The sequence below is a fragment of the Musca vetustissima genome, unplaced genomic scaffold, assembly GCF_032173495.1.
Source record: "Musca vetustissima isolate MV318-11 ecotype Yass unplaced genomic scaffold, APGP_CSIRO_Mvet_v1 utg476224, whole genome shotgun sequence".
NCBI classification, from domain to species: domain Eukaryota; kingdom Metazoa; phylum Arthropoda; class Insecta; order Diptera; family Muscidae; genus Musca; species Musca vetustissima.
Genome location: NW_026885812.1, coordinates 27503 through 53681, shown reverse-complemented (window position 1 = coordinate 53681; position 26179 = coordinate 27503). Strand labels below are relative to the sequence as shown.

General features: G+C 33.7%; 1 protein-coding gene across 1 annotated transcript in view; it reads left to right on the top strand.

Moving 5' to 3' along the window:
- LOC133333052 (collagen alpha-1(XXIII) chain-like) overlaps positions 1-26179 on the top strand; it is a gene marked incomplete at its 3' end in the record, with an annotated part of 55078 nt that overhangs the window by 6244 nt on the left and 22655 nt on the right. The window contains exons 3-4 of the mRNA XM_061541386.1: positions 13279-13416; positions 15677-15694. Of these exons, the coding sequence (XP_061397370.1) occupies positions 13279-13416; positions 15677-15694 (156 nt within the window). The remainder of the gene's footprint in view (positions 1-13278; positions 13417-15676; positions 15695-26179) is intronic.

The following is a 26179-nucleotide window of genomic DNA, read 5'->3' as shown; positions in this document are numbered from 1 at the left end:
TGATATCTTTCTATGTGTTTACATGCACTCCGTGTCCGAATAATTGTTAAGCCGGAAAGTGTTTGTAATTTATGGAGCTTACACGTATATTAAATGTATTTGGTTGCAAGCAATGCCGTTCAGTTGCATACAATACTATATTTGTCTGATGTCCTTGATGACCTGCTGCACGTACATATATAAATAGCTTTTACAGTTACAACGTACATTGGTTCATATCCGTGCTGCGATGCGTTTAGTCAGACATATGGCCGGAAACAATACCTGATAGCCCCCCCGCTAACGATGTGTAAGAACTAACGGATTTTCACTAGGTGATATGTTTTTTTTTTCTTTCTCTAGTTGCGTTAAGTTCACATACACTAGTAATGTTGTCATCGTTTGTAAACATCAGACAGAACAAGGTTGTTGCTAAATTGCTACAAAGCAGTCAACCAACGCCATGAGCTGTGATGTTTTTATAAGTAATTTACTATTTATTTGAACAAGAAACACGTGAATTTAAATTAACTAACAGAGAAAAAGGGGAAATTTACTTGTCGTTCAGTTCACACATCGATTAACTCCCTAAAACTAAAGTTGAGATAAGCGATGATGAATTATAATATGAATTCAACTTTATAATTTTGACTTCATAACTGCGCTTATCTTTATTATTCGGCAAAGATATTATAAATAGAGAAAAATACGATTTTTAAAAATTGGAGTTAACCAAAGTGTGCGCTGAACGCCTCATATAATGGTATGTAAGGATTACATCGCATCTTTGAAACATATTTATATGTAGAACCTATAAGTTAGGTATATTTTTCCCTTGGCAACTCATCGATATAATCATTTCCGATCCTGAAAAGTATATACTCTTGATCAGCGTAAAATTCTATGACGATTTACACATCTACGTCTGTAAATTGTAATCACTCTAGCCTCCAAGCATGTTGAGATATATGACCAAAATTTAGCATAGTGTTGTCTTTTGTCTGGGTTTATGCGCTCGTTTTTCAATCGAATTCCAAGTAATTTGGAACATTGCGTCCTTATTGGCTACCAAATTTCTCCACCAAAAATGTTAATATCGGTCCATTATGTTTCTTTTCCCATTGAGTACGAAATCTACACATTAACATTTATTAATAACGGTCCACGGTTTTTAGGTAGCCCCCATATAAAGGTAACCCAAAAATTTGCGGATCTTGAGGACGTTGGACAAGTATTTCAATTATAAATTACATTACACAAAATGGGATTCTAAGATTATTTAGCCATATGTTGTAATCATTATAATTTAAAAAATATGGCGATAAACTCCATCCTTAGGAAAATGCATTTAGGTCTAGTCCGCATATATATATATATATATATAAAATTCTATGTCCATTTACGCATGTCCGTCTGTTTGAAATCACGATAGAGATTGCAATAAGTGTTTCCGTTGGGAATTTTAAAAAAGTGGAACAAAAAGTCGTTCCCTTAAACAAAGGTCGCACAGAAGAGTAAAATCGTCAATTAAACTGTTCCTAGAATATGTCAGATACCATTGGACCTCAAAAACGAAGTAGACGAATCAAAATAAGTTTGAATTTACACATAAAAAGGATAATATAACTTAAGAAAAACCGGGAAGAAAAGTCGCACAAAGCTTAAAAAGTTGCAAACAGAGTTACAGAGCATCTAAAAGGTTGCAAATTGCGACTTGCGATTTAAGACAGAGCTCTGAAATTTTGAACAGAAATTGCTGGTACTAGTATGTTTTGTAATACAAATGGAATATAACGGCCGACGTCTCGGTGTATCCCCATATAGCAGTAAGTCCCAATTTAGATTGGGGGAGTTTACTTGCGGTAAGTCTTTGGTTGCAGGAGAGAGGGGCAAGGGGAATAGAAATTGAAAAAAAAAATTGCCCGTACCGACAATTTTCTGGCAATTCGTTTTGTGTATTTTGTTTGTAGTGTCAGTAATTGGAAATACCAATCCCGAACATTGTCACAAAATGTAAAAAAAAGATATTTTTGAAACAGAATTGCCTTGTATAGACGCATGAAGCAAGTTCAAAAGAGAACGAAAAGAATCGCCGCAAGTAAACACGCCTAATCTAAATCAGGACTAACTCCCAATATTCGGCATATTATAGGTTTTTGACAGGTTTTCCAACCAAATTGGCATCTTTTTCTTCCGTCTTTTTCGGTATGTTCAAGGTCCTATAGTAATATAAGTTATTTCCACCCCACCCCCACAAATATAGTGAGCGTCAAAATAAAATGTACACCATTGGTATTTTTGATTAAAAGATTTTTTTATCTTTGCATACCAAAGGCCTTGAACATACCGAATAATACGTGAAAGCCAGTAAGGAAAGTAGTAAAGTCGGACTGGGCCGACTATGATACCCTTCATCCTACCCTTTCCCACTTTATTGTATTGTACATATGGATTTTATTCCGCCAGATTTAGTATATATATAACAGTACCCCTCAATGTTCGGTATTTTGGGGTTCTTGAGCGCCTTTGTCAACCGAATACGTTGAAGTTTGGTGCATTGAGTTCTTATTGGGTACTAAATATCTTCACAAAAAATTATAAATATAGGTCCACTTTTTCTTGTAGGACAAATTTATGGAAAACGATTTATAGCAAAATTTATGTTAAAAACTTAATTTTAATCACAATTCGAAATACATATGGAAGCTGCACCAATTTCAATAACACGCAATAAACATTTGGGAGTTTGGTCCACCGTTTATGTAAAATCGGTGGAATATATATGTATATATATTCAATAAGCTATACCAAATTTCGTGCAAATCGAAGGATATATAAGGACTTTGCTGTACCATTTACATAAAATCGGACGAAATTATACTATGGGAGCTATATCTAAATCTGAACCGATTTTCACGAAACTTAGCACACATCATTCTGAACCTAATTCAGTACCCTATGCAAAATTTCAGGAAAATCGAAAGATATATAGGGACTTTGGTTCCCTATCTACCTTAACTCGGACGAATATATACATGGAGCCATATCTAAATCTGTGTCGAATTCCTCGAAACTTGTCACACGTCATTCTAGACTCAATTCAGTACATTATGCTAAATTTTGTGTAAATCGAAAGATATATCGACACTTTGGTGCACCATTTACATAAAATCGGACGAAACTATGTATGGGAGCTATATCTATATCTGAACCGATTTTGGCACACGTAATTTTGGACTTAATTCAGTAGCCTATTAAAAACTTCATGCAAATCGAAAGATGTATTGGGACTTTGGTGCCCCATTTACATTAAATCGGACGAAAATATATACTGGATCTATATCTAAATCTGAACCGATTTTCACGAAACTTAGCACACATCATTCTAGACCTAATTCATTACGCTTTGCCAAATTTCGTGCAAATCGAAAGATATATAGGGAATTTGGTACACCATCTACCATAAATCGGAGCTATATCTAAATCTGAACCGATTTTTCCCAATTTCAATAGGGTTCATCCTTGGGCCAAATAAGTGACTTGTGTCAAATTTCATCCAATTCGGATAATAAATGCGACCTGTACTTTGTTTACAATTTAAAATGACGGACGGACAGACAGACATAGATCAAGAAATATTTCGAAGTGTTGCAAACGGAATGTCGAATTTAATATGCACTCTACTTATGGTGGAGGGTGTAAAAATGAAACCTGATAGATTCATAGTTACTTCTGTGAATATACCCAGAATCACGTTATTTGTGGAATTATGCAAACCCCTTAGGATTTTGGTTTAAAAATAATTATTAATCAGTACAATTATCAAATCAGTACAAAACGTTATTTATTTTTATATATCTCAATTCTTTTTACATAAGTTGATTAAAAATAAAGAATTTTCAAAATAATGATGTATACTTACTTTTGACTCTGACAGTATATATTTGACAAGCTCAGCCAAATCTAATGCGTATGCTGAAAGAAAAAGTACAATCGTACTCACACTCATGCAATGTGTTCTGGATTATGGAGCAATTTATTCAAGTGGACTTTGCGACATAGCACACATTAATATAAGATACATACTCTTACTACATATGCTACCGTACATCAGTCTATTATATACAGTATGTGTGTATAGATGTACAATTTTTATTTGTTAACGCTAACACAGCACACATTTATTCTTTCGTTTTATTTTGAAGTATGTGTTATGACCATGACTGGCTGTATGATGTTGACCCAATCTTCGTTTATGTACCCGTGTGTATGTATAAATAATATGATTCAGTGTCTGTATTTGTATACACATCATTATCACTGTTGTTTGCATTGTTGAAAGCTGAAATCAACATTTAACGAAATAGATATACATACACCGTGTATTTACGTATGGAATGGAATATGTTTTGGGTAAGATGTGCAAACATCGTGTCATTAAATATAATATTAGAATATTCCAGTAAAACAAATAAGAGAATTTAAAAAAAAAATCACTGACAATTTTGTTGAAAGTCTTCCAATAAAACATTTCAATGGGTTTTCATTTTGACAAAATCCGCGATACCACACCACCCCAATATTCGGTATTTTGGGGATTCTGGGCAGTTTTTCTAACCGAATTAGCTGTAATTTAGTATATTTAGTATTTGGAGGAGAACCTCCATCTATGTACCAAAAATGATTAATATTGACGCATGCTTCAGTGTAGCCCCCTTATAACTGTACAGTTAAGTCTGTTTTTACACGGTAGATTGGTTCCAGAAGAAGCCGTGTAAAAAAAAACGTGTAAAAAGGGAATTCCCCTAAATTAGTGCTATTCACATTTGCTTTGACCAGTAAAAATTGATTGTACGCGCTAAAGGGGAATTCACTTAAATCTTTAAGCTATCGATACTATCAGTGGTTTCAGACTTTTTTCTTTCATAAATACTTTTTTGTGATATGAACATACTTCACAAAAACTAAATTTGACAAAAAAAAAATTAAGTACATAAAATTTCAAATCGTACTAAATGTAATAAAAAAATTAAAAATATTCAATTTTCAAACCGTGTTATATCAAAACCGTGTAAAACAGACTTAGACTTTAGACCGTATTGGCTGTAATTTAGCATTTTGGATTCTCATTGTGTAGCACACGTCCATCCCAAAAATTATTAATATTGATACAATATTAATGTTGATTCAGGATACCTCCCATATAAGGGAAGCCCCAGTGTTAGGCATTGTAGGGATTTTGGACACGTTTTTCCACCGAATTGGCTGTAATTTGGGTTTTCATTGGATATCACATATAGGTACCCAAAATTATTGACTAAAGTCTCAGATTAGCAACCAAATAACGCATGTTCATACCAATATTTATTAATATTGAACCAAATTTCAGCATAGCTCCCATAAAACGATACCCCCCAATATTCGCTATTTTTGGCAGGGTTTTCAATCGAATTGGCTGTAATTGAATTTTATACTAAAAATTATTACTACGCAAGCCCGATAAAACGCTAGCACCCCTGTTAGGTAATCATATTTTCCCACCTCTATTTCTGTATTTCTGTATCATAACATGAGATTTCTTATCCTTACGGTTAAGATTGAAAATACCGAAAAATACGCGAGAAAAATATGATTGAAATTCCCAAAATATCTAATAGTGGGGCTACCGAACCCAGTATACCAAATTGCAGCCAATTTGAATGAAAACATGCAAAAATCCCCATATTCGAGGAGTCCCCATTATTTTACATAATTCGAATGTCATCCTCATGACAAAAAGTTCGGCCGGGCCGAATTTAACTTTTCTCAATAATAACTTAATTAATTTCCTACAGCAACAAGGCTCGGTCATAAACATTAAATTGCAGAAATTCAGTATTGTAATGTTACTTTATAAGAGTTCTGGCCGATACCATGGTATTAAGAACTACCTGTTTTAAAGCTTTCATTCGATTAGATAAGGGTAATCTATTAAAGTAAGTCGATGTCGTTAAATACTGCTCCAGAAATGTGTGTGGGACGATATATTTAAAACGTTTATCTATACAAACCATTTTCATGTATATAGAAATGGAAAAACAATGATAAAGCAAGACAACGTTTGTCGGGTCAGCTAGTATTAAATATATGTCACGAAGAATCGCCGAATTTTCATAATTATACCCTACACAACTATGTTGTCAGGGTATTATAGCTTTGTGCAGCCCCAAGAGTTTGTAACACCGCGAAATATTGGTCCTAGACCCACCTTTAAGTATATCGATCGTGATATCTCGACTAGCTGAGTCGATCTAGATATGTGTGTCCGTCCGTCCGTCTGTCCATTATAATTTGTAAACACGATACAGGCCACAGTTATGGACCAATCTTCACGATGGGTTCTGGCCAATGAAGACCCCTGTTGTTTTTTGGTAAAGATCGGTTAATATTTAGGGGATGAAATTGACCAAATACTTAATTTTTGTCGGTTTTTCTGGTCGCTCCAGAGGCCGCAATTATGGCCCAAACATCGCGAATTTTTGCATGGAGAAGGGGATAGGACCAAAGAATAAGCATGCTTGTTTTGATAAAAATCGGTCAATAGTTAGCGGGTCAAATGGACCCTGACTTTTGTGTGAAAAATGACAAAATTTGTATTCTATAGCGTATATATTTACTCCTGAAGGACAAAGACGAAAAAAGTTGATAGTATATCCAAGAGGAGTGGTTCACCTTTAAATTGATACCAATTATATGGTCGTATGTACTCGGATGTGGGAGTTACACGTAAATATTTTCAGGAGCTTACGTATTCATATATTATTTAGTAAAATATTACCACAATAGAAGAGGGAAATATAGCGCTCATCGCTTTGAAATTTTCCTTGAGGATCCAGGTATGGTCAAGGACAACGCCTATAATTTTCTGTGATGATCAGATTAACAATTTGGGATGAAGTGGACCCAAAACTAAATTTTTTATATTTTTTCGAGTCGATCTATAGACTACAAAACCGAAAATCACAACACAACACACGGTGAAGTGAATCTGGACAAGTAATTAGAAGGGCTGTACAGAATATTGGGATATTCGGAAAATATGTATTTGTAAGGAAGAGGTGCTGTTGATCTCTAATCGGTCAAGAGGGTGCAAATATCACGAAATATTGATCAGGCTCGAAATAAACATACGCAAATGTTAGATTTCCGTGGTAGTTGTGTAGGGTATCATATGGTCGGTCCCGTCCGACTATACTGCTCCGCTCACTGGGTAATTTTTTGAAAATCCATTATAAGGCTAAACAATATTTTTCTGGTCGCACTTAATAACTGTTGTAAATATGTTCTATCAGCATATCCATATTATCCATTTGTTTACATATTTGCATTTTGTACGATTCTAACTTTCGTTAAATTTAACATCAACGATGATTTACACCATTGATTTAAAGTGTTATATCAAGCTGACTCTTGTAAAATTTAGTTTCTGTCGCTTACAACATTTTCGCGGGAAGGGCTTGATATTGTTCTGGTCGCACTTAATAACTTGCAGAATATATTCTATCAGCACGTCCATATTATCCATTTGTTTACGAACATATTGTGCGATTCTACCTTTACCTCTCGTTAAATTTAACACCAACGATGATTTACACCATTGGTTTGAAGTGTTAAATCAAGCTGCCATCATTTATAATGCATATACAACGATTCTCATATTTTGTGTGTAATACATGCACAGCACGAACTCAATTCGAAGTAACAAAATCCAACATAAATAAATTGGTGTTTGTGTGCCATTATTACATGAAAGCTAAAGTATTTATTTATAATTACCGAACACCAATAAATAGAGTGCTACGGTCCCTGTTATTGTTGCCGTTGTCGTTCGTCGCATTGTAACTGTTGGCTGTTAAGCGATTACGACTATTGGGTGTGACATGGGGTGGTGATTTGTCGATAATTGCTACATATGTACATATTCGTATATTTGTTGTTGTTGTTGTTGTACACTTAGATTACATGCGACTTTTCTGCCAGAACACATGCTATGAAGTTGATTTCGGGGCGTTGTTGATACATTAAACGAATGCTTAGAGTAAACATGGCATTATTTACGGGGTATTTACACAAATTGAAATTAATGCAATGATGGTGCATGAGTGAGTGAGTGTGGGCTAAATTATTGAATTATTGCAGACTGTGAAAATCCCATATGTGAGGCGCTCTATTCACACATCGATTCACGCATTAAAATGAAATGTTGCGAAAAACGATTTTAATGTATTTTTATATTAAACTATAGAATGTTGAATGAAGTTATGCATTCAATTTTTTTATTAAAGAATTATATTTTAGATATTATAAGTATAAAAAGTTATGAATATACCATTGATAACTACATTTACGATGTTTCAATAAGTGGAGTTAATCCATGTGTATACGCTGAACAACTCATATAATAGAGCAATAGCAATATCAACAATTAATTACAATTAGTTTATGATATAAAAACTCAAATTAAAAACTAATTGCTTAAATTAGAAGATTGTAATTATATATAATAGAGCAGTCATAGTTATGACAGAAATAAACCATCAAATCAATAGCAAATCTTGTTAAGCATTTATCAAATAATGGAAGTTCAAAGTTTAAGACGGCGATTGACGATAAATCATTCAAAATCAAATCAAACCAGTAAGGAACAATTCAATGACGGACGAGGCCGACTCTATTATACGTTATGAATTTTAATGTAATTATAAGTATATACAACGATTTTGGGCCTTTCGGAAAGACAATGTGTGAAAGCTAAGGTTGATGTGTATTTTCCTTTGTAGTGTATACGTTTGATACGTTCTGACTCAACTTACCGAGCTCAGTCAATCACGTCTGCTGATTGACACCACGGGCATCTCCTCGGCAAGTTCCCTCAGCGGAGACCGTAGAGTGCAGATGCCACCTAGCTGTTTTGCTCTCCTTGCATGACCTTTTCTCTCATTGGAATATGTTAATGTAGTAGTAGAGTAGTAGTAGACAACCGATCACCATAATCCTCTGTGATTGCATGAACCACAGCGTTCACTTGTCGACCAACCTCCTTACAGTAAACTTAGTTGAATAACGTCGCCGCCCTAAATTACAAGAGGTAATTTTGTTTTTGAATAATGAAAAGAAAGAACTACCAATAAATCCAAGATACTTACTTATTATATTAATAACTCTTGTGTTTTATTTCTTTTGAACTTTTCTTTCTATTTCATACTCCGTTAATTGCATGGGAGTTATCTTGTATCATCACCCCGCTCCCTTGAGTTGATCACCCCCACCACACAAACACGGCGAGGAGTAGAGCAAGTCCCTCGCCTAAACATTTGGTCATTCGAGTCATTCTTTTGAAGTTGTAACTATATCTATTTTTGAACGAAAATTTTCAGACGAGTATCTTGTTTCAATATGACCAATTACAACAAATAATTGCAATTAAAAATGTTGTGTAATTCCAATATCAAATATTTATATACAGCCAACCCATGCCCCCCGTTTGGAGATTTCTGAAATTTAGATGGGGCATTTACCAAAACGTAGATGGATAGTTTATTTATTTTCTAGGATCTAAAGTGACAATTTTGAGCTCGGAATGGTTATGGCTAATTATTTTAATACAAAAAGGTGGTAACGTACATTCGTCTGAAAATGTGCTCAAAATCCCCGAAATCAGTTGGCACGATTTCAAAAAAGGGGTGCCGTTGTATGGGGTCTACCCGAAAATAAACCGGAAATCATTATTTATTTATTTTATTTCTTTTTAGATTCTTCTGCCAAACTGCAGTCATTTTTGGAAAAAAATGTGTCCAGACTGCCAAAAATACCGAAATGTTTGGGGGTTCCTTAATATGAACACTACCCGATAAAATATTCCGATGATGATGATGAGTTGATACCTAATGACAGTCAAAAATACTACATTACTGCCTCCACCAAGAAAATGACAATCAAAATATTTAATGGGGGCTCCTAGGAGAAAGGTCATGTTATGATAGGAACTTGAACATACTGAAAAAGGCATGAGAAAATTATGATTGAAATTCTCAAAATATCTGATTGTGGGGCTATAATAAATAGAAGATCAATATTGATATTTTAAGGTAGTTGGATTTTACAGACAATGAAAATGAAAAAGTAAATTTCAGCCAATTCGATTGAAAAACGTGTCCAAAATTCTCAAATTAGCGACATGGGCCAATATTAATAATTGTTAGTGCGGAAATGTAGTGATTCCATTTTGAGAACCCAGTATACCATATTGAACTCAATTTAATTGAAATCATATCAAAACTCCCCATATTGTGGGGCACCATATTACGAAGGCTACCCTTAAACATGGGTCAATACTAAACACTTTTAGTACGGTGATGTGTGGTACAATGAGAACCCAAAGTACAAAATCACAGCCAAGTTGGTTGGAAAACATGTCCAAATTCTCCAAAATATGGAATACTGGGTGTACCGTTATGTGGTAGCTAACCTGAAACTTAGGTCAATATTAATTATTTTGAGGACGGATATGTGTTATTCAATGAGATCTCAAAATACTAAATTACAGTCAGTTCGCTTGAAAAACGTGTTCCAAATCCTCAAAATACGAATAATTTTTGATTCCGGCATGTGTTATTTAATGATAACTCAGAATACAAAATTACAGGCAATTCGGTTAAAAATAGTGTTCAAAAACCCCAAAAGTACGGAGTATTGGGGGGTACCGTTATATGCCGCATTAAACATTCTATGAGTAGTAGTAATGTATGTGTAAAAGTTTAGAGTTCTATCTTAAATAATGCGATCTCTATCGGGATTCCAACGGACAGACAGATGGACGGACATGGGTATATCAACATATAATTTTATTCTGATCAAGAATTTAAAGACCTTGTGGGGCCGCATTTCGAAACAATCCACCTTTATGGTGGGGGCTACAAAAAGGGTCTAAACTCTCTCAATTAACGAAATTATGGGGGTACCGTTGAACCCTCCGAAAAAGATAAAGAAATATAATTTTTGGCAGAAAGAGGTGCTGAGTACACTAAACGTCCATCTTTAAACTTGACCTTCGTTCACACAACAGATAACTCTATGCCAAATTTCAGCATTTTATCTCAATTCATGATCCCTGGTTCCGTATTGGTCCGCGTAGAAAATGTTCGTCGCGGCTGAACTGAACGACTTTTTTGCTTGGTTTTGTATTATCCTTTACATCCATCCATTTGTGACCTTTGTATGTAGGGGAGACTGGGCATCGGCATTCGGCATCGGGACACATTCGGCAGTCGCGTTTTCGATATTAAGCGCTCACTGTACATCACTTGCTTCGATCCATAGGTATCGAATATCGAAATAAATGAGTGTCGCAAAGTTTGAAATCTCTAGCTAATAAATTTATTTAGACGCACGGTCTTTTGTATTTTTACAGATGTTTTGGTAATATTTCCATTCTATTTCGTATTTCGTATATAAAACTTTTAAAATTTATTAACAAGTAATTAACTACAACGTACATTTTTAATAAAAAAATAATTAAAAATATTAGGTTTTTGGAAGATTGGTAGAAACAAAATAAAAAACTTTAGAAAGTTCCTTCGAGGTGGATTCGGCATTTTGATGTGGGGCACATTCGGCCATATAGAGATAGCGCAATGTTATTTCCTTAAAATGTTTTTTAGTTTGTCTTTAAAAATAATCCTTTAATATGGTTCGAAATTATATAAGACCAAACTATTTCTGATGGTGTGTGTGGCCTTGAGACGTGAACGTGCACCGCTAAAAAGTATAGCCTTAAAAGTCAAGGCTTTTAAGGCACCGCTAAAAAGTATAGCCTTAAAAGTCAAATATTGAGTCGCATATTAAAACAAAATAGAATCGTTAGAGGATCTGAAGTTCAACCAGACTGATAGCGGTGATAAAAACCAAGCTATGAATATGGTACCGAATGTGTCCCATTAAATGCCGAAGGTACCCTGAGTAGGGGCACATTCGGCGAATTTGCCCCTGTAAAAATTCTAAACTAATACTAATTAATTATATGGTTTTGGTACTATGTATCAAAACCATATATAATTATGTATCAGACAACAATAACCAGCCATAAAATTCTTATATCTCTACTGAGATATAGAGCTCTAAGTAACAAGTGCCGAATGTGCCCCAGTCTCCCCTACATATATACAAATCCATTCCTCCATTTATCCGAATTATTCACACATGCTAAAATTAGAAAATTCGTATATTTTCTCTTGCCCTTATCACACTCATGTAACAGGACATTATTAATGTTGGCGATGTTTATATAAATATTACTAACACATACACACTTTCATATCTCGGATTTAACCTCCGACCATATTACTATCTTGTATGAACTTTGAAAATTCGTGAGTATATAGTTTGCATATGAATGTTGAAAAAAACTGATACTGTAACATATTCTGTGATATGGTACGAAAGAACCGAAAGCGATGTGGGATACATTTATTCCACTTTAACACACATTATTCATTTGTTTCCCCATAGATATGATGAACGGTTCACCCGAGAGTGAATATTTCAAATTTTTAGAATATAAGGCGGGAATATGAGCTTCAAATGGAATATTGTGTATGTTGAGTTTACGTACAAAAATCAGTCTTGTTGGCATTGTTGGTATATACGTGCATATATTTACAATATTATGTGCCAAATATAGCTTTAAATTCATTTCATATCACTATGTACATATATATGAAAAAAATGTTGTATATTATTTACAATGTTTTTTTTTATAATATTAGTATACATTTCCATTAATTATCAATAAAGTAAAACATTTAATTACGATTTTTTTATTTTAACACACATTTTTAAGTATTTTTTGTTACGAAGCCAATTAAAATTGTTTTCACGTTAATATAAAATCATTCATGTTTGTTTATTTGAACCTGAATATGATATATTCAGATACATTTTTATTAAAACAAAAATAGGAATAAAATAAATAAAGATGTTTTAGGTATAATCAAAAACACTAAATGTCAGTTAATTCAGTAAAAAATATGAACGAATATGAATGAATCCGAAAATTAGACTATAGCGTTATAAGAGGGTCCATGGCGAAGCGGGAGCTAAGCAATACTACATCAAAATATCAAATTACACCTAATTCGTTTTGAAAATGTGAAAATATTCGAAATAAGAAAATATTTCTTTAAATAGTTTGTTTAAATTCCTTTTTTATATAGAGACACATATACATATAATAATTAAATCCTTCTTTCTATACAATTTCAGAAATACACTGGCAAATGTACATGCAATGCGTCTGATATCCTAGAAGCGATTAAAGAAAACGATCTACTGCGCGAAACGATACGTGGCCCACCAGGACTACCGGGTAAAGAGGGTAAAACTGGAGCTCCTGGACGGACGGTAAGAATTAATATTTTTCTTTAATTTGAAATTGGAAATGTCACAGTTTTTTTACTAATACTAAATTCAAATATGCGAGGTCTGATTAAAAATGAACGGTTAAGGTATGATCAAAAATGAACTGTTAAGGGCAGATCAAAAATAGATCATTTATGCAATCATCAATAACTATATTGTCCCCTTTTAACACTCCAAGTGACTTTTACTTGTTCTCAAATATAAAAAAAATAATTCTTGCTGGCAAGCTTTTTACCTCAAATGAATGTGCAATTACAGTTCTAAACTACTATTTTGAAGACCTTGATGAAAACTATTTTAATCATGGGATAGAATTGCTAGGAAAGCGTTGGACTAATTGTATTGACGTTTCAGGAGATTATATTGAAAAATAAAAATATTTTTGAAACACTATTTATTATCTTTCATTGATCGGCTAAGAAATTTACGAACCGCCCTTGTATTAGGTTTGTAGATTTAGATAATACTCCCAGTTGTTATCCGATTTTATCTGAATAAATTGTAATGAAATTTTGCACAATGCACCAAATGGAGACTAGAATAATGCCCCCCCCCCCATTCTCGGTGTAACAATTTTAATTTTTCGAACTAAAATCGTCCGATTTTATGTAAATGATGCACCAAGCTCCCAAAATTTGTCCGATTGGGACAAAATTTTGCACAACGCACTGAATCAGGTCTATGCTTATGTGTACGGAGTTTTGTTTGAATCGGTTCAGATTTAGATATAGCTCCCATATATATAGTCGTCCGATTTTATGTGAATGATGCGTCAAACTCACAATATTTGTCCTATCGGCACAAAATTTTGCACAGAGTTCTGAATTAGGTTCAGACCGATGTCTGCCAAGTTTTGTTAAAATCGGTTCAGATTTAGATATAGCTCCCATATATAGTTTCGTCCGTTTTTTGGTGAATGATACACCAAACCCCCAATATTTGTCCGATTGGAATAACATTTTGCGTAGATTACTGATTTAGGTCCAGACTGATGTCTGCAAAGTTTAGTTAAAATCGGTTCAGATTTAAATGGTTGTTACATTAAATTTGGCAGAGGGTATTAATATTGTGATTACAAACACAAATTTTGTATGCAACGGTTACTCAATTAAGTCCATGTGTTTATATATAGCTCCCATATATAATTTGACTCGATTTTATACGAATGGTACACCAATGAATCCAAGTCTGTCTGTTTGACATGCAATTTTTCATTGATTTCAGAATGGTATGTGTTTGGGGTTTTCAATTGGTTCAACTATTTATCTAGATATCACATTTAATTTCGCCTGATTCCATCTCAATGGTCCTCCAAAGATTCTATGACCATTCTATCTACAGGATATTGTAGAAATTAACATGTCTTGCATGTACACAAAGTGGTAAAGGGTATCTTATATTCGGCCCCGTCCGACTTTTGAACTTTCCTTATTGGTTTCAACTTAGTTTGTGGTCAAAAATAAGCGAATTAAAAAAAATCAAATGACCGCTATTTTAGTATTTTTTGTAAATGCCCTTGGAATTTCCGGATTCCGATGTTACAGTGAGGAGTTATGATAATGTAAAATCGAGAATGGGGGAGGTCCCCTTAAAAAATACTATGTTATAATATTGTCCGACTTTGATCTTTCCTTACTGCTTTTGATCAGACCTCGTGAATATGTATGTATAGAAATAGGAACTCAGGTATAGACAAATCTCTGTAGTAAACAGTCAAATTTATTAGAATTTTTTAATATTAAGGATTAATTATTGTTTACGTTTTAGCGTAGAATTTGTGTTTAGAAAATGGATTTTTTTAATGTAATACATCTATAATATAAGCAGTAAATTTTCTTGTATACACAGTTTCTGGCGGAGGCGCGAATAAGTTGTAAATGAATGTGTTTATTACCTAATATATTATATATATATATATATCATTTATCTTATACCCAAAAACTTTTTAAATAAAGCCCTTTGGGCAATGTATTGATTTAAAGTTAAAAGTGGAAGTTGTACTCTAAAGCAACTTGCGAGTATCTACGTGTCTGTTGAATTTAAATGAAATAAGAATTTAAATTAAATAGAAAAACAAAGAAAATTTGAAGTTTTGCAACCAAATTAAAATGCTTCTCAGCACTTCACATTTTTTTTCAAAATCCAGTATTAAAATACATCCCCAATTAACAAAAATTGGCAATTTAATTTATATTTATTTTAAATGTTCTAAATTATGTATTCCCCGCTCCTCATTTTACAGGTTACAATAACCGAAAAGGTAATCAGTTTAAAAGTATTTTTATCAAAAATCTTCTAACAGCTGCATTTAACTAACAAAAACAATTGAACTTATTGATTGGTATGCACTTCTGTAGCTAACAACATACCTAACCAACTGATTTCATTAACATTATTGACAAAGCACTTCCAAAAAATAAATGCAATATATTAACGAAACAAATTATTAATATTCGCAATAAGAACCTTCTTTGAAAATTTGAAGACATTTTTATGCAATACTAACTCTTGAGAAATTTAATTAATATTTTAGCAATCCATAATCGTCTTAGGCCCTTTCCTAGGAGTTTGACTGGAATCTTTAAATATTTAGTTTATTTTGTATTCACTGATGTCTAACATCTATACTCGCATTGGTATTAAGTTTTGTCTCATTTTTGATTGAATTCACCACACCAAAGAGGATTAATATCTGACATATTTGTACGTGTATCTGTACATAATGTCTATTCAGTTTGTATTACTGCATGCATTTCTGCATGGTTGTGTTGGCAGTTTACTGCGTTAACAATTATGGTTTCGAAATAATCGGGTTTCATTGATATTCGTCGTCATAAGCTGAGTTATTGGAGCAAAATGTATCCAAAAATTATAGATAGCGAAAACGGTATGAATTTCATGAGGTGAAGTATATATTATTTTAGACATTGTAATATCTAAGATGTTATTGCAAATGGGATATATCAGTCCACGTTCTGTTGTAGCCCCCATGGAGTGGTATCGCACTATTTTCGGTATTTTGGCATCGACATTTCTAAGGTGAAAGGAGGGCGAACAAATCTTTACCGAATATTTTCGATATTGTTGTGTCATATCTCCATATAAAGGTCCCACATTCCTTTCGGTATTTTGATGATTCTAGCCGCATTTTTCCACTCAGATAGCTGTAATTTGGCAATCCGGTTTCATGAAGTTTTAGTTATGAGTCCCTCCTTTTCAATATTTTGTAGGTTCTATCCCCATTTCCAACCGAAGTGGCAGAAATTTGGCATTACGGGCTTTTTTAACAATAATTTATGAATACATTTTTTTATATAGGTGTTTTACAAAATAAAAGTCACGTCGAGTTTTATAATTTATTAGGTTTTATCGCATTTTCCCAAAAAAAGGAACTGTAAATGAAAATTCGGGGCTCTTGTAGGATGAAAATTATGTTTGCATGTTTGTTTTAGTCGCATTTCGCTTCCAAATTAATTGAAAACGGATTGAGTTCATTGACACTTGGGGACTAATGTCATATTGAATTTTATATACCCTAATTAGCTTTAAGGGCCCCATACAATATACATCATTCCGTACAGCATTTATCGTAGTATGTGTTATTTTTTGAAAGTTTATTTATGTATGTGTGACACACACAATGCATGAAGGAAATCAAAATAGTTTTGATTTTGAAAATGAAACCCTATCAATCTGGTGAATAATATTCATTTTGAAAGTTGTCAGTAAATAATTTTGTGTACAAAAATAATAAAAATGTGATGGAATAAAAAAACAACTGAATTTACGACTCAAAATGCAATTTTTGGGACAAAAATCGAGTTTTTGGAATAGTGATTGAAGAGTTTGCCATACACTAGTCAATCTCAAGTACTATATTGTACTAGTTTTGCAGTTTTTGCTAGAAAAGCGTTTCCTTACGCCGAAAAGTAGGAAAAATTGAAGTTAAATTTAAGAGAGTTAAAATCAAAATGGCGTTCTCTTCTCCTATTTTCTGCAAGACCAATTTGGCCTAGCACGAAATTGCAAATGTAGTAAATTATGAATTTGACATTTGATTGCCAGAGATATACAGTCCGAAATAAAGAATATGAAAGTTAGCGCTTCAACATAAGGGACACAGGCACATTTGCTTAAAAAAAAAAAAAAACAAATAAGAAATTTAAAAATGGGCAAACAGATTTGTTATTCTCTTTTGGAGGATAGCGAAGATGATTGGTTGGCAGAAGATTCAGATGAAGATACTATTGAATGGGTTGGTTAATCGTACTAACTAGATGAAGAATATATCATCAAAATGGAAATAAAATTAAAAAAAGAATTTGGATTGCGTAGCCATGTATGCGCGTGTCCATATGTGAAAGTGTTATTCTTAAGTTCTCTTAAAAAGTACCAGATATAACCTTTTAATGATACCCATATTGCCTTGGTGGCAATAGAAAAAAGGGTTGTTTTAAAGAATATATGTTCCGAGGCCAATATCTCGGGAAGTATGCATTTACTCACATGAAATGTATATCACTGTAATTAGCACAAGTAGGGCTACTTACGGTAATCATTTCAAAATGATCCGAGTATTCTTGTTTTTCTAGTTCGCTAAAACATTCCAATCAAAATATCAAATTTCAATAGCATTAACATTATGGGAGCGTAAAGCCATGAAAGCCTTTCCGGGATTGGAGTATTCGGAAACTCCACTTCCAAATATTCGATAATGTTTTTCTCTAACGCAATGGACGCCGTTTAACTTTTTGTGTTTTTTTGTGCATTAGGTTTCTGTAGTCTTTTTTTGTCCTTAACAAATGAAATTTTTGATTTTGACGTTTCTTCATGTTTGAACTATTTTTCGTTCCTTTACTTTTTGCGCAAATCTTGTATGTGAGAGTAATTTTTAATAGTTCGCTCTTTTACTAGCTTTACTATCAAAAAGTACGGGAACGAACCTATTAATGTTCACATTTTATCTTGACACACTATATATTTGAATAATGTTCAAGTATTCAGACTTATCATGTATTTCTAGTAGACGTGTGTGAAACCCTTGGATTATAAACCGAATAATCGAATTCGCTTTTGGATAACCTAATTCGAATTACTTTATTCATACCATTTACTTGATATGCGTAGGTAGTGCATTCTAATTTTTACACTTTCCACTTGTGGGAATTCAGTTGTAATCCCACATATAATTTTATACCTCCACTGTGTTACTGATAATAGGCAAAGCTGTTTCAATGCACTTTTGTAAAATAAAAAAATAATAATTTATTTTTTCCGCGTTTGTGTATTGTGGGGAAACTTTAAATAATATACAGATAGAATGCTATTTATGACAGATAATTATTTTTAAGAATTTCCCGTTGTTGTATTCTTTACAAAATGTTGTACACTGAGAAAATCAATTGAGACTTTAGTCTCGTGGTTTTGGCCTGAGGACTATTTATATTAAATTTAATTAGAATCGGTTCAGATTTGGATATTGGATATTCCTTCCATAGTTCGTGAGATATTATTGATTCACCATGAATCAAAAAAAAAAAAAAATGTCCGATTAATATGAAGTTTTATAATGCGTTCCGGATTGAGTCACTATTTGTTGAAATCAGTAAAGATTTAAATATAGCTCCCACATAATTTCGATCGATTTCATGTAGTGCCTGTTCAAATTTTTTGCACCCTCTCCTTCAACGTGGATTGTTTTGTGATGTTCGGCTTTCAATTATGACCTGTAGATCGGCTCAAAAAAAAAAAATAAATAAAATAAAAAAATTAAGTTTTCGGTCCACTTCATCGCAAAATTATTATCTGATCATTACCGACAATTATAGGCGTTGTCCTTGACCATAACTGGAGCCACATGGAATACTTCAAAGCGATCACCGCGATATTTCCTATCACCGCTATATTTCCGCCCTCTAGTGTGGTAATGGGTTACTAAATAAAATCTGATTACGTAAGCAAATATTTAAGTGTAACTCCCACATCCGAGTACATACGACAGTAAAATTGGTATCAATTTAAAGGTCAAGCACTCCTCTTGAATATAATATCAACTTCTTGAGTCTATGTCATTCAGGGGTAAATCTATACGCTATATGATAGAATTTTTGTCATTTTTCACACAAAAGTAAGGGTCCATTTGACCCGCTCTCCATGCAAAAATTCGCGGTGTTTGGGCCATAATTGCGGCCTCTGGAGCGACCAGAAAAACCGACAAAAATTAAGTTTTTGGTCCATTTCATCCCTTAAATATAAACCGATGTTTTCCAAAAACAATAAGGGGTCTTCATTGGGCCGAACCCATCATACATGCAAAATTTCGTGAAGATTAGTCCATAACTTTGGCCTGTATCGTGTTTACAAATTATAAATGACAGACGGACGGATGGACACACATGTCTAGATCGACTCAGCTAGTCGAGATATGACGATCGGTATACTTAAATGTGGGTCTAGGACCAATATTTCGCGGCGTTACAAACTTTTGGGGCTGCACAAAGCTATAATACCCTGACAACATAGTTGTGTAGAGTATACAAATTCTGAAGCTTTTGTAAACCAAACAAAATTAACGTTCAAATCATTGGAAGTACTTACAATGTGACTAACGAGAGTTATACCTAAATTATCTCAATATATCCCCAAAATTTTAGTCCTGGCAATTTTAATCGGTTTGCAAATTTGACTTTATTTCATGTTCTGATTAATATTTTATAATATTAAATTTTTTTTACAAGAAAAAACGCCGACCCCATCGAATGTATAATCCTAAACGTCCATCTCGGTATCATAACAATGTTTACACCTGAGACCTACATATTCTACAACGTTTATCATGCGTGTTCTGTTTACCTTAGCAATGTGTGTGTACTTAAACTAATGATGGCACACATACTTAATGTGTATTCTGACATATGCTGGTTGCTATGGAATATGCAACACATACACATGCAGGTTACTCTCAATGTTATGTAAGGTACATTCACTAAGCAGGGATAACGTTTTAAGTTCAAAATTAAATGAATGGATTTAAAATGAAACATTCTTATTACCACCCACTGTTGATGGACAGACACACTACACACCGCAGCGAAAGGGGATGAGGAGAACAAAATGTTTCACAAACTATGAGAAAATTTGCGTATTAATCCCCAGTGATATAACTTGATTTTAATGAGTTTTATATTTAAATTCGGACAGTTTTGTATAGTAGTTAAGAATGTAATTGAAGAGAAAAGAATTTAATATAAAAACTTTTCAAATGATTTTCAGAATATTGAAAATTATGCCATAATGAGATTAAATAATGGTAGAAAATACAGGGTTATGCACTGTAGGTAAAAAAGTTATTCTTTAGAAATCACTCACTTGCGATTCAAGACCGGTGGTCAGATGCTGGTCAGGAACATGCACCAGCTGATTAGTACAGTAGATTTGACTAGATGTGCATGCCCAATGATTGAAACCCCAGCATTCTGTGTACCGTGCACAGAAAATGAGACAAGACGATATGTGCCAACTATAGAGGAATAAGTCTCCTTCCCAACGCATATAAAGTGCTATCCTGCGTACTGTGTGAACGACTGAAGCCAACAAATCTATCATTGATCAGATTTTCACACTGCTCCAAATCCTGGAAAAGTCCCACGAAAAACATATCAACACATTCCACATTATTCCACGACTATAATTATACGACAATATTATACGGCTATGCAGGATAACCTTAACTGGCACATGGTCAGCAGTTTAAGTCGTAAAGGACCTCTCGGAGCCAATTAATACTTGTGATCTTTTTAATATCTAGCTGGAAAAGGTCATACGAGATGTAAATGTGAACAGAAATGGCACCCGGTACACCAAACAACACATGTTACTCGCCTTCGCCGATGTCCTCGTCAAACATTGTGAGCGGTAGAGTAACTTCGTGTAATGTGGACCACCATTTTCTTTTTTTGATATTGTGGGCGTAACAACGGTAAAAAATAAAAACAAATTGTTTTCACAGCATGGTAGATTTGTTGGCTAATTATATTCCAGGTCAAAAATTATATATATTTGTTCATAAAAATGTTATTGCATTATATTTCAAAAAGCTCTAAACTGCATATAAAAATAACTTGGCGGGTAATGTGGACCAGTATGTGTGGGTAATGAGGATCAGTAAGTTAAAGGTAGGTTGTGGATTAATTGTGATAAATTTCAATTTATTGCACTCTTGGGTAACAATGAATGCAAAAATATATGGGTCCATGTTTTGGAATTGCCCCTATTTAAGGGTACCACCCCAATTGCGGTATTTTAAAGGTCCTTGCTTCATTATCCAACCGAGGCACCTATAATTTCGGATATCGAGTTTTCAGAGGATTGAATATCTCCTCGCAGATTAAATGCGCCCTTGTTTCGAACTCGTCCTCATGAAAATGTCCCACTTTTTTATAGTGGTCCACATTACCCGACATTGAATATTTTTATTTAAAAATAATTATCGGCTTCAAAAATGAATAAAAATTTAAAAATAATCGAAAGTAATTACAGATAAACGTGTATTTTTGTTAAAGAAAACAAGAAAACCACATAACCTCTTTATATTCGAGAAAAACAAAATGTTCGACTATTTTACAAAATTGTTCGACTATTGTGCTAAAAAATTTTCAAATCACACTTTTGCAATCAGAGCTACATTTTCACCTACAAAATTTTCAACTTTGCAATTATTTATTAAAAACCAAGTTTGATGTTTGTTTTCACTAATTAGGAAAACATTTATCAAGGCGGCATTGGCATATTTCAAGCATTTTCTTAGATATGGGGGGTGGTCCACATTTGACGCATGGTCCACATTACCAGAAGTTACTCTAACAGCTACCTGTGAACAAATTGAGAGGGAGTCTTCAAAGGGGGTCTGACAGTAAATGGCGAGAAGACCAAGCTGATGGTATCGACGCGCAAGACGTCCAGTAGACTCGCACCAACTGTGGAACTTAAGACCTACTGTAGAGAACTAGAGATCTATTAGAACTAGATTTTATATACCTCGGCACCGCCATAAGAAAAACTAATAACAACAATTTTTAAATTCGGAGGTGAATAGTGTTGTCCAACAGATGCTACTATGGTCTGAGTAAGCAATTTAAAGACGAGGTTAACTTCCGCCAAACTCACACTCTACTAGACGCTGATACTACCCGTACTGGTGTATGGGTCAGAATCACGGGTACTTGTGCAAGTAAATAAGGAAGCTCTTGGAGTGTTTGCGAGAACAAATTTCTGAAAGATCTATTGGCCGATCGGCGTCGATGGTGAATATCGCCATTGAATGAACCATAAGTTGTACCATCTATTCTCGGACATTGATATAGTCAGACGTATCGAGCTGCAGCGACTACGTTTGCTAGCTCATGTTGTTAGAATGGATGAGGATGCCCCAGATCAAAAGCCATATAAAAGCGATCCATCTTATTGTTCGGGGAAGGCCACGAACTCGATGGAAAGATCAAGTAGAAGATAACATCTTGGAACATGGGAAGAACTGCGCACAAGTCCGACCACATAAAATTCAGAATTCTTCTTCTTCTTGATCAGAAAAAAATTCTATGTCGATTTAGCCCTGTCCGTCAGTCTGTAATAATCACGATATATATCGCAATAATTAAGATAGAGCTCTTAAATTTTACACAGATATAGCTAGTATTTCTAGTCCTTACTTATATTTAAGGGGTTAGCCCCCTATAACGGTACCCAGCAGTATTCTGATTTTAAAGATTAACTGTTGTTACCAATATATGTCCCTGCTTTCGCATAGTACCACTATTCGGTATTTGAAGGATTGCCTACGTATTTTCAAATGTCACTCGTCAATTTTGGTATATTGAAGGTACTAGCCCAATCTGAGTGTCTGTGGTTTGGTATTTCGTTTCCTCCTGAAAGACACCGTCAGGATTTAAAAATTATTAATATTTGTACATGTTTGGGTTACATTTTTAGTGTTCTGAGGTGTTGACATGTATAAAAAATATATACACTCACGGTTCGGGGTAGCCGCCTTATAACGGTAGTCCCAATATTCGGTATGAGCTTGTTGAGCACGTTCTATTTTGGTTTCTTGTTAGGTGCAAAATCTCACAACCCAACGTCACGCAGTTTTGGTATTGAAGGCAGTAGCGCAAAATGAATGTCTGTGGTTTGGTTATCGTTTCTTTCTGAAAGACCCAATCAGTTTTAGGTTTTTCGATTGCCCACCTCCTAATGGAGGGTATAAAAAGTTCGGCCTGGCACAGTTTTACTTGTTTATATTATTTATAATAATTCCGTTTCATTTCGGTGTAATGAGGCTATGTTTTGAATGGTGGTGAACTTCATACCTCTCATATGATGATACCCAAAATTGTTGGTGTTTTGGGGTGTGGAGATTTTAGGAAAAATTTCACATTAAAACTTGTTGAAATTTAGTATATTTTATGCATCTCAGAAAAAATGATCGGTATGGGTCCTCATTTTGGAATATTTCCTATATTATTACTATACCGCCAATTATTTATTACATGGGAAGTCGAAGCGTATTTCAATGTTGTTTAAAAGTGCATTGCTATTAAATTTCTGTCCTATTCTTAAAGACCCTTACCGTTTTACAATAAATCTGAAGTGTTACCCAAAATTTCCCTAAATCATTCGCTGTGATATTGTTCCACGTGGATATCCGCGTAATTTTAACGGCTTGTTTTAACTAAAACCTTACTATTATAAAACTTTGTGCTACACTTATCTGCAGGTACGTCTTACACTCATTGGGACTATTGTAAAATATTCTACCAATAATAATTCCGCACTACTTTTGAAATACCTAGAAATAGTATTCGTAGCTCTTTTAAGATATTATTTATTTTGTTCCAGTTAAAGCAGAGGTTGTAAACAACAACAAATTTTTGAAGTCAAAGGTGATGTTCAGTTTGAATAATACTAATGGGTTGCACATAGACATCGTGTTGTAGTATGCCATATACATATGTATTGATACTTGGGTTATAATGATGTCAAAAATTTAATGTTAGAAATATTAAATATTACACTAAATTGTATCGATATATTTTATTTTAATTTTTCTCCATTATTTATTATATGTATTTGTCTTTAATTTAATTTATCTATTCTTTAAATCCTTATTGCAATGGGCTTTCAATGAATTAGCCTCTTGTGGAACGAAGTCTTATGCAATACATAAAACGTAAAGCGGTTGGTAATTCATATATATGTATATAAAATATATAACATTTCATGACCCCTCCCTCCCACTTACTATCTCCATTAGCCGTAAACATTTGAAATATTCTGACCACCATTAAGGCCATAATCTTAACAAATTCCCGTCATAAATCAGATGACTGAAAGTATCTCATAAAAACCAAAACAAACCGAGCATTTCATCTCTATTTGCTATCCACCAGCCACTTGCTGAACTGCAGTAGAAACATTTTTGGGTCGACCTTAAGTATTTATTCGCTAAAAACAAAATATCCACTTGAATGCTATGTGAAATAACCCAGCACCATCTGCCAACAAATGAATGTGAATGATTATCCGAAATGGAGTAGAAGATGAAGGCAAACATGGGGTTGTAAATGCAGTGAAAAATTGTATACAATATTTAATAATTTAAATCGTTATATATTAATGTTAATAAATATATTTTAATTGTAGTAGATAGTTTGAGAGAAAAATATTAGTTTTGAGTTAACAACTTAACAATATCTTTGAAGTTATTAAATTAATCCGATTAAGATTGGCGAAAGTTGAAACATTTTTTTTTGTTTGATTTATCTTGTGGAGACCCACCACAGGATTATGATAACAAGACATTTTGTCTAGGTATTTATTGGCCATACTAAAGGGCTCAATAAATACCTATTTTACCAATTGCCAATTAGTTTGTTGTGTTGCTATATGCTTCGTATTGCATCATTCCCATTACATGTGTACTTAGCTATGTTGATAGCTCTCATTAATTCCATTTATATCTTGATGGTAACTATACTTTTGATATTGAATAGTAACTATAATTGGTCTCGACTTAACATTAAGTATGAAAATATGCATAGAATAACTTTCTGAGCCGATTTATGCATGTCCGTCCATGTATTTGGCACAAGTCACTTATTTGGCCCAAGAACAAACCCTATTGAAATATTGAGAAAAATCGTCCGATTTTATGTTAATGGTGCACTAAACTCACAAAATTGGTCCGATTAAGACAAGATTTTGCACAGAGTATTGAATTAGATGTAGATTGATATATATTAATCACCAAGTTTGGGTGTAATTGGTTGTTTACATCGGTTCAGATTTAGTTATAGCTCCTATTTGGTGTATGGCAATTTGGATGGGAGAAAATCGAAAGTTGTACATTGTCTACCAATTTGAGTATAGACTGACGTGTGCTATATACAAACTAAATCGGGTCATATTATTTCGCAATATTGGAAATATAAAAATAAATTACAAAAACTGGCCCTGGACGAGCATGTCTACATGCCCGGAAACTATCAACAGAGTTCTTTTTTTTCTGAAAAAAAAAAAAAAATCGGAAAGCCGGATTGCCTATCGCAAAAGCCCATGTTAATTGGAATCCGTCTCAGCGTAGAAATATTACGCTCTCGGATGAATTAAAGTGAAATAATTAAGTCCTAGACATAGAAAAGTTATTACCATGAGAAAGACCAAAAATGAAAGGCGATGCCACTGCATTGCA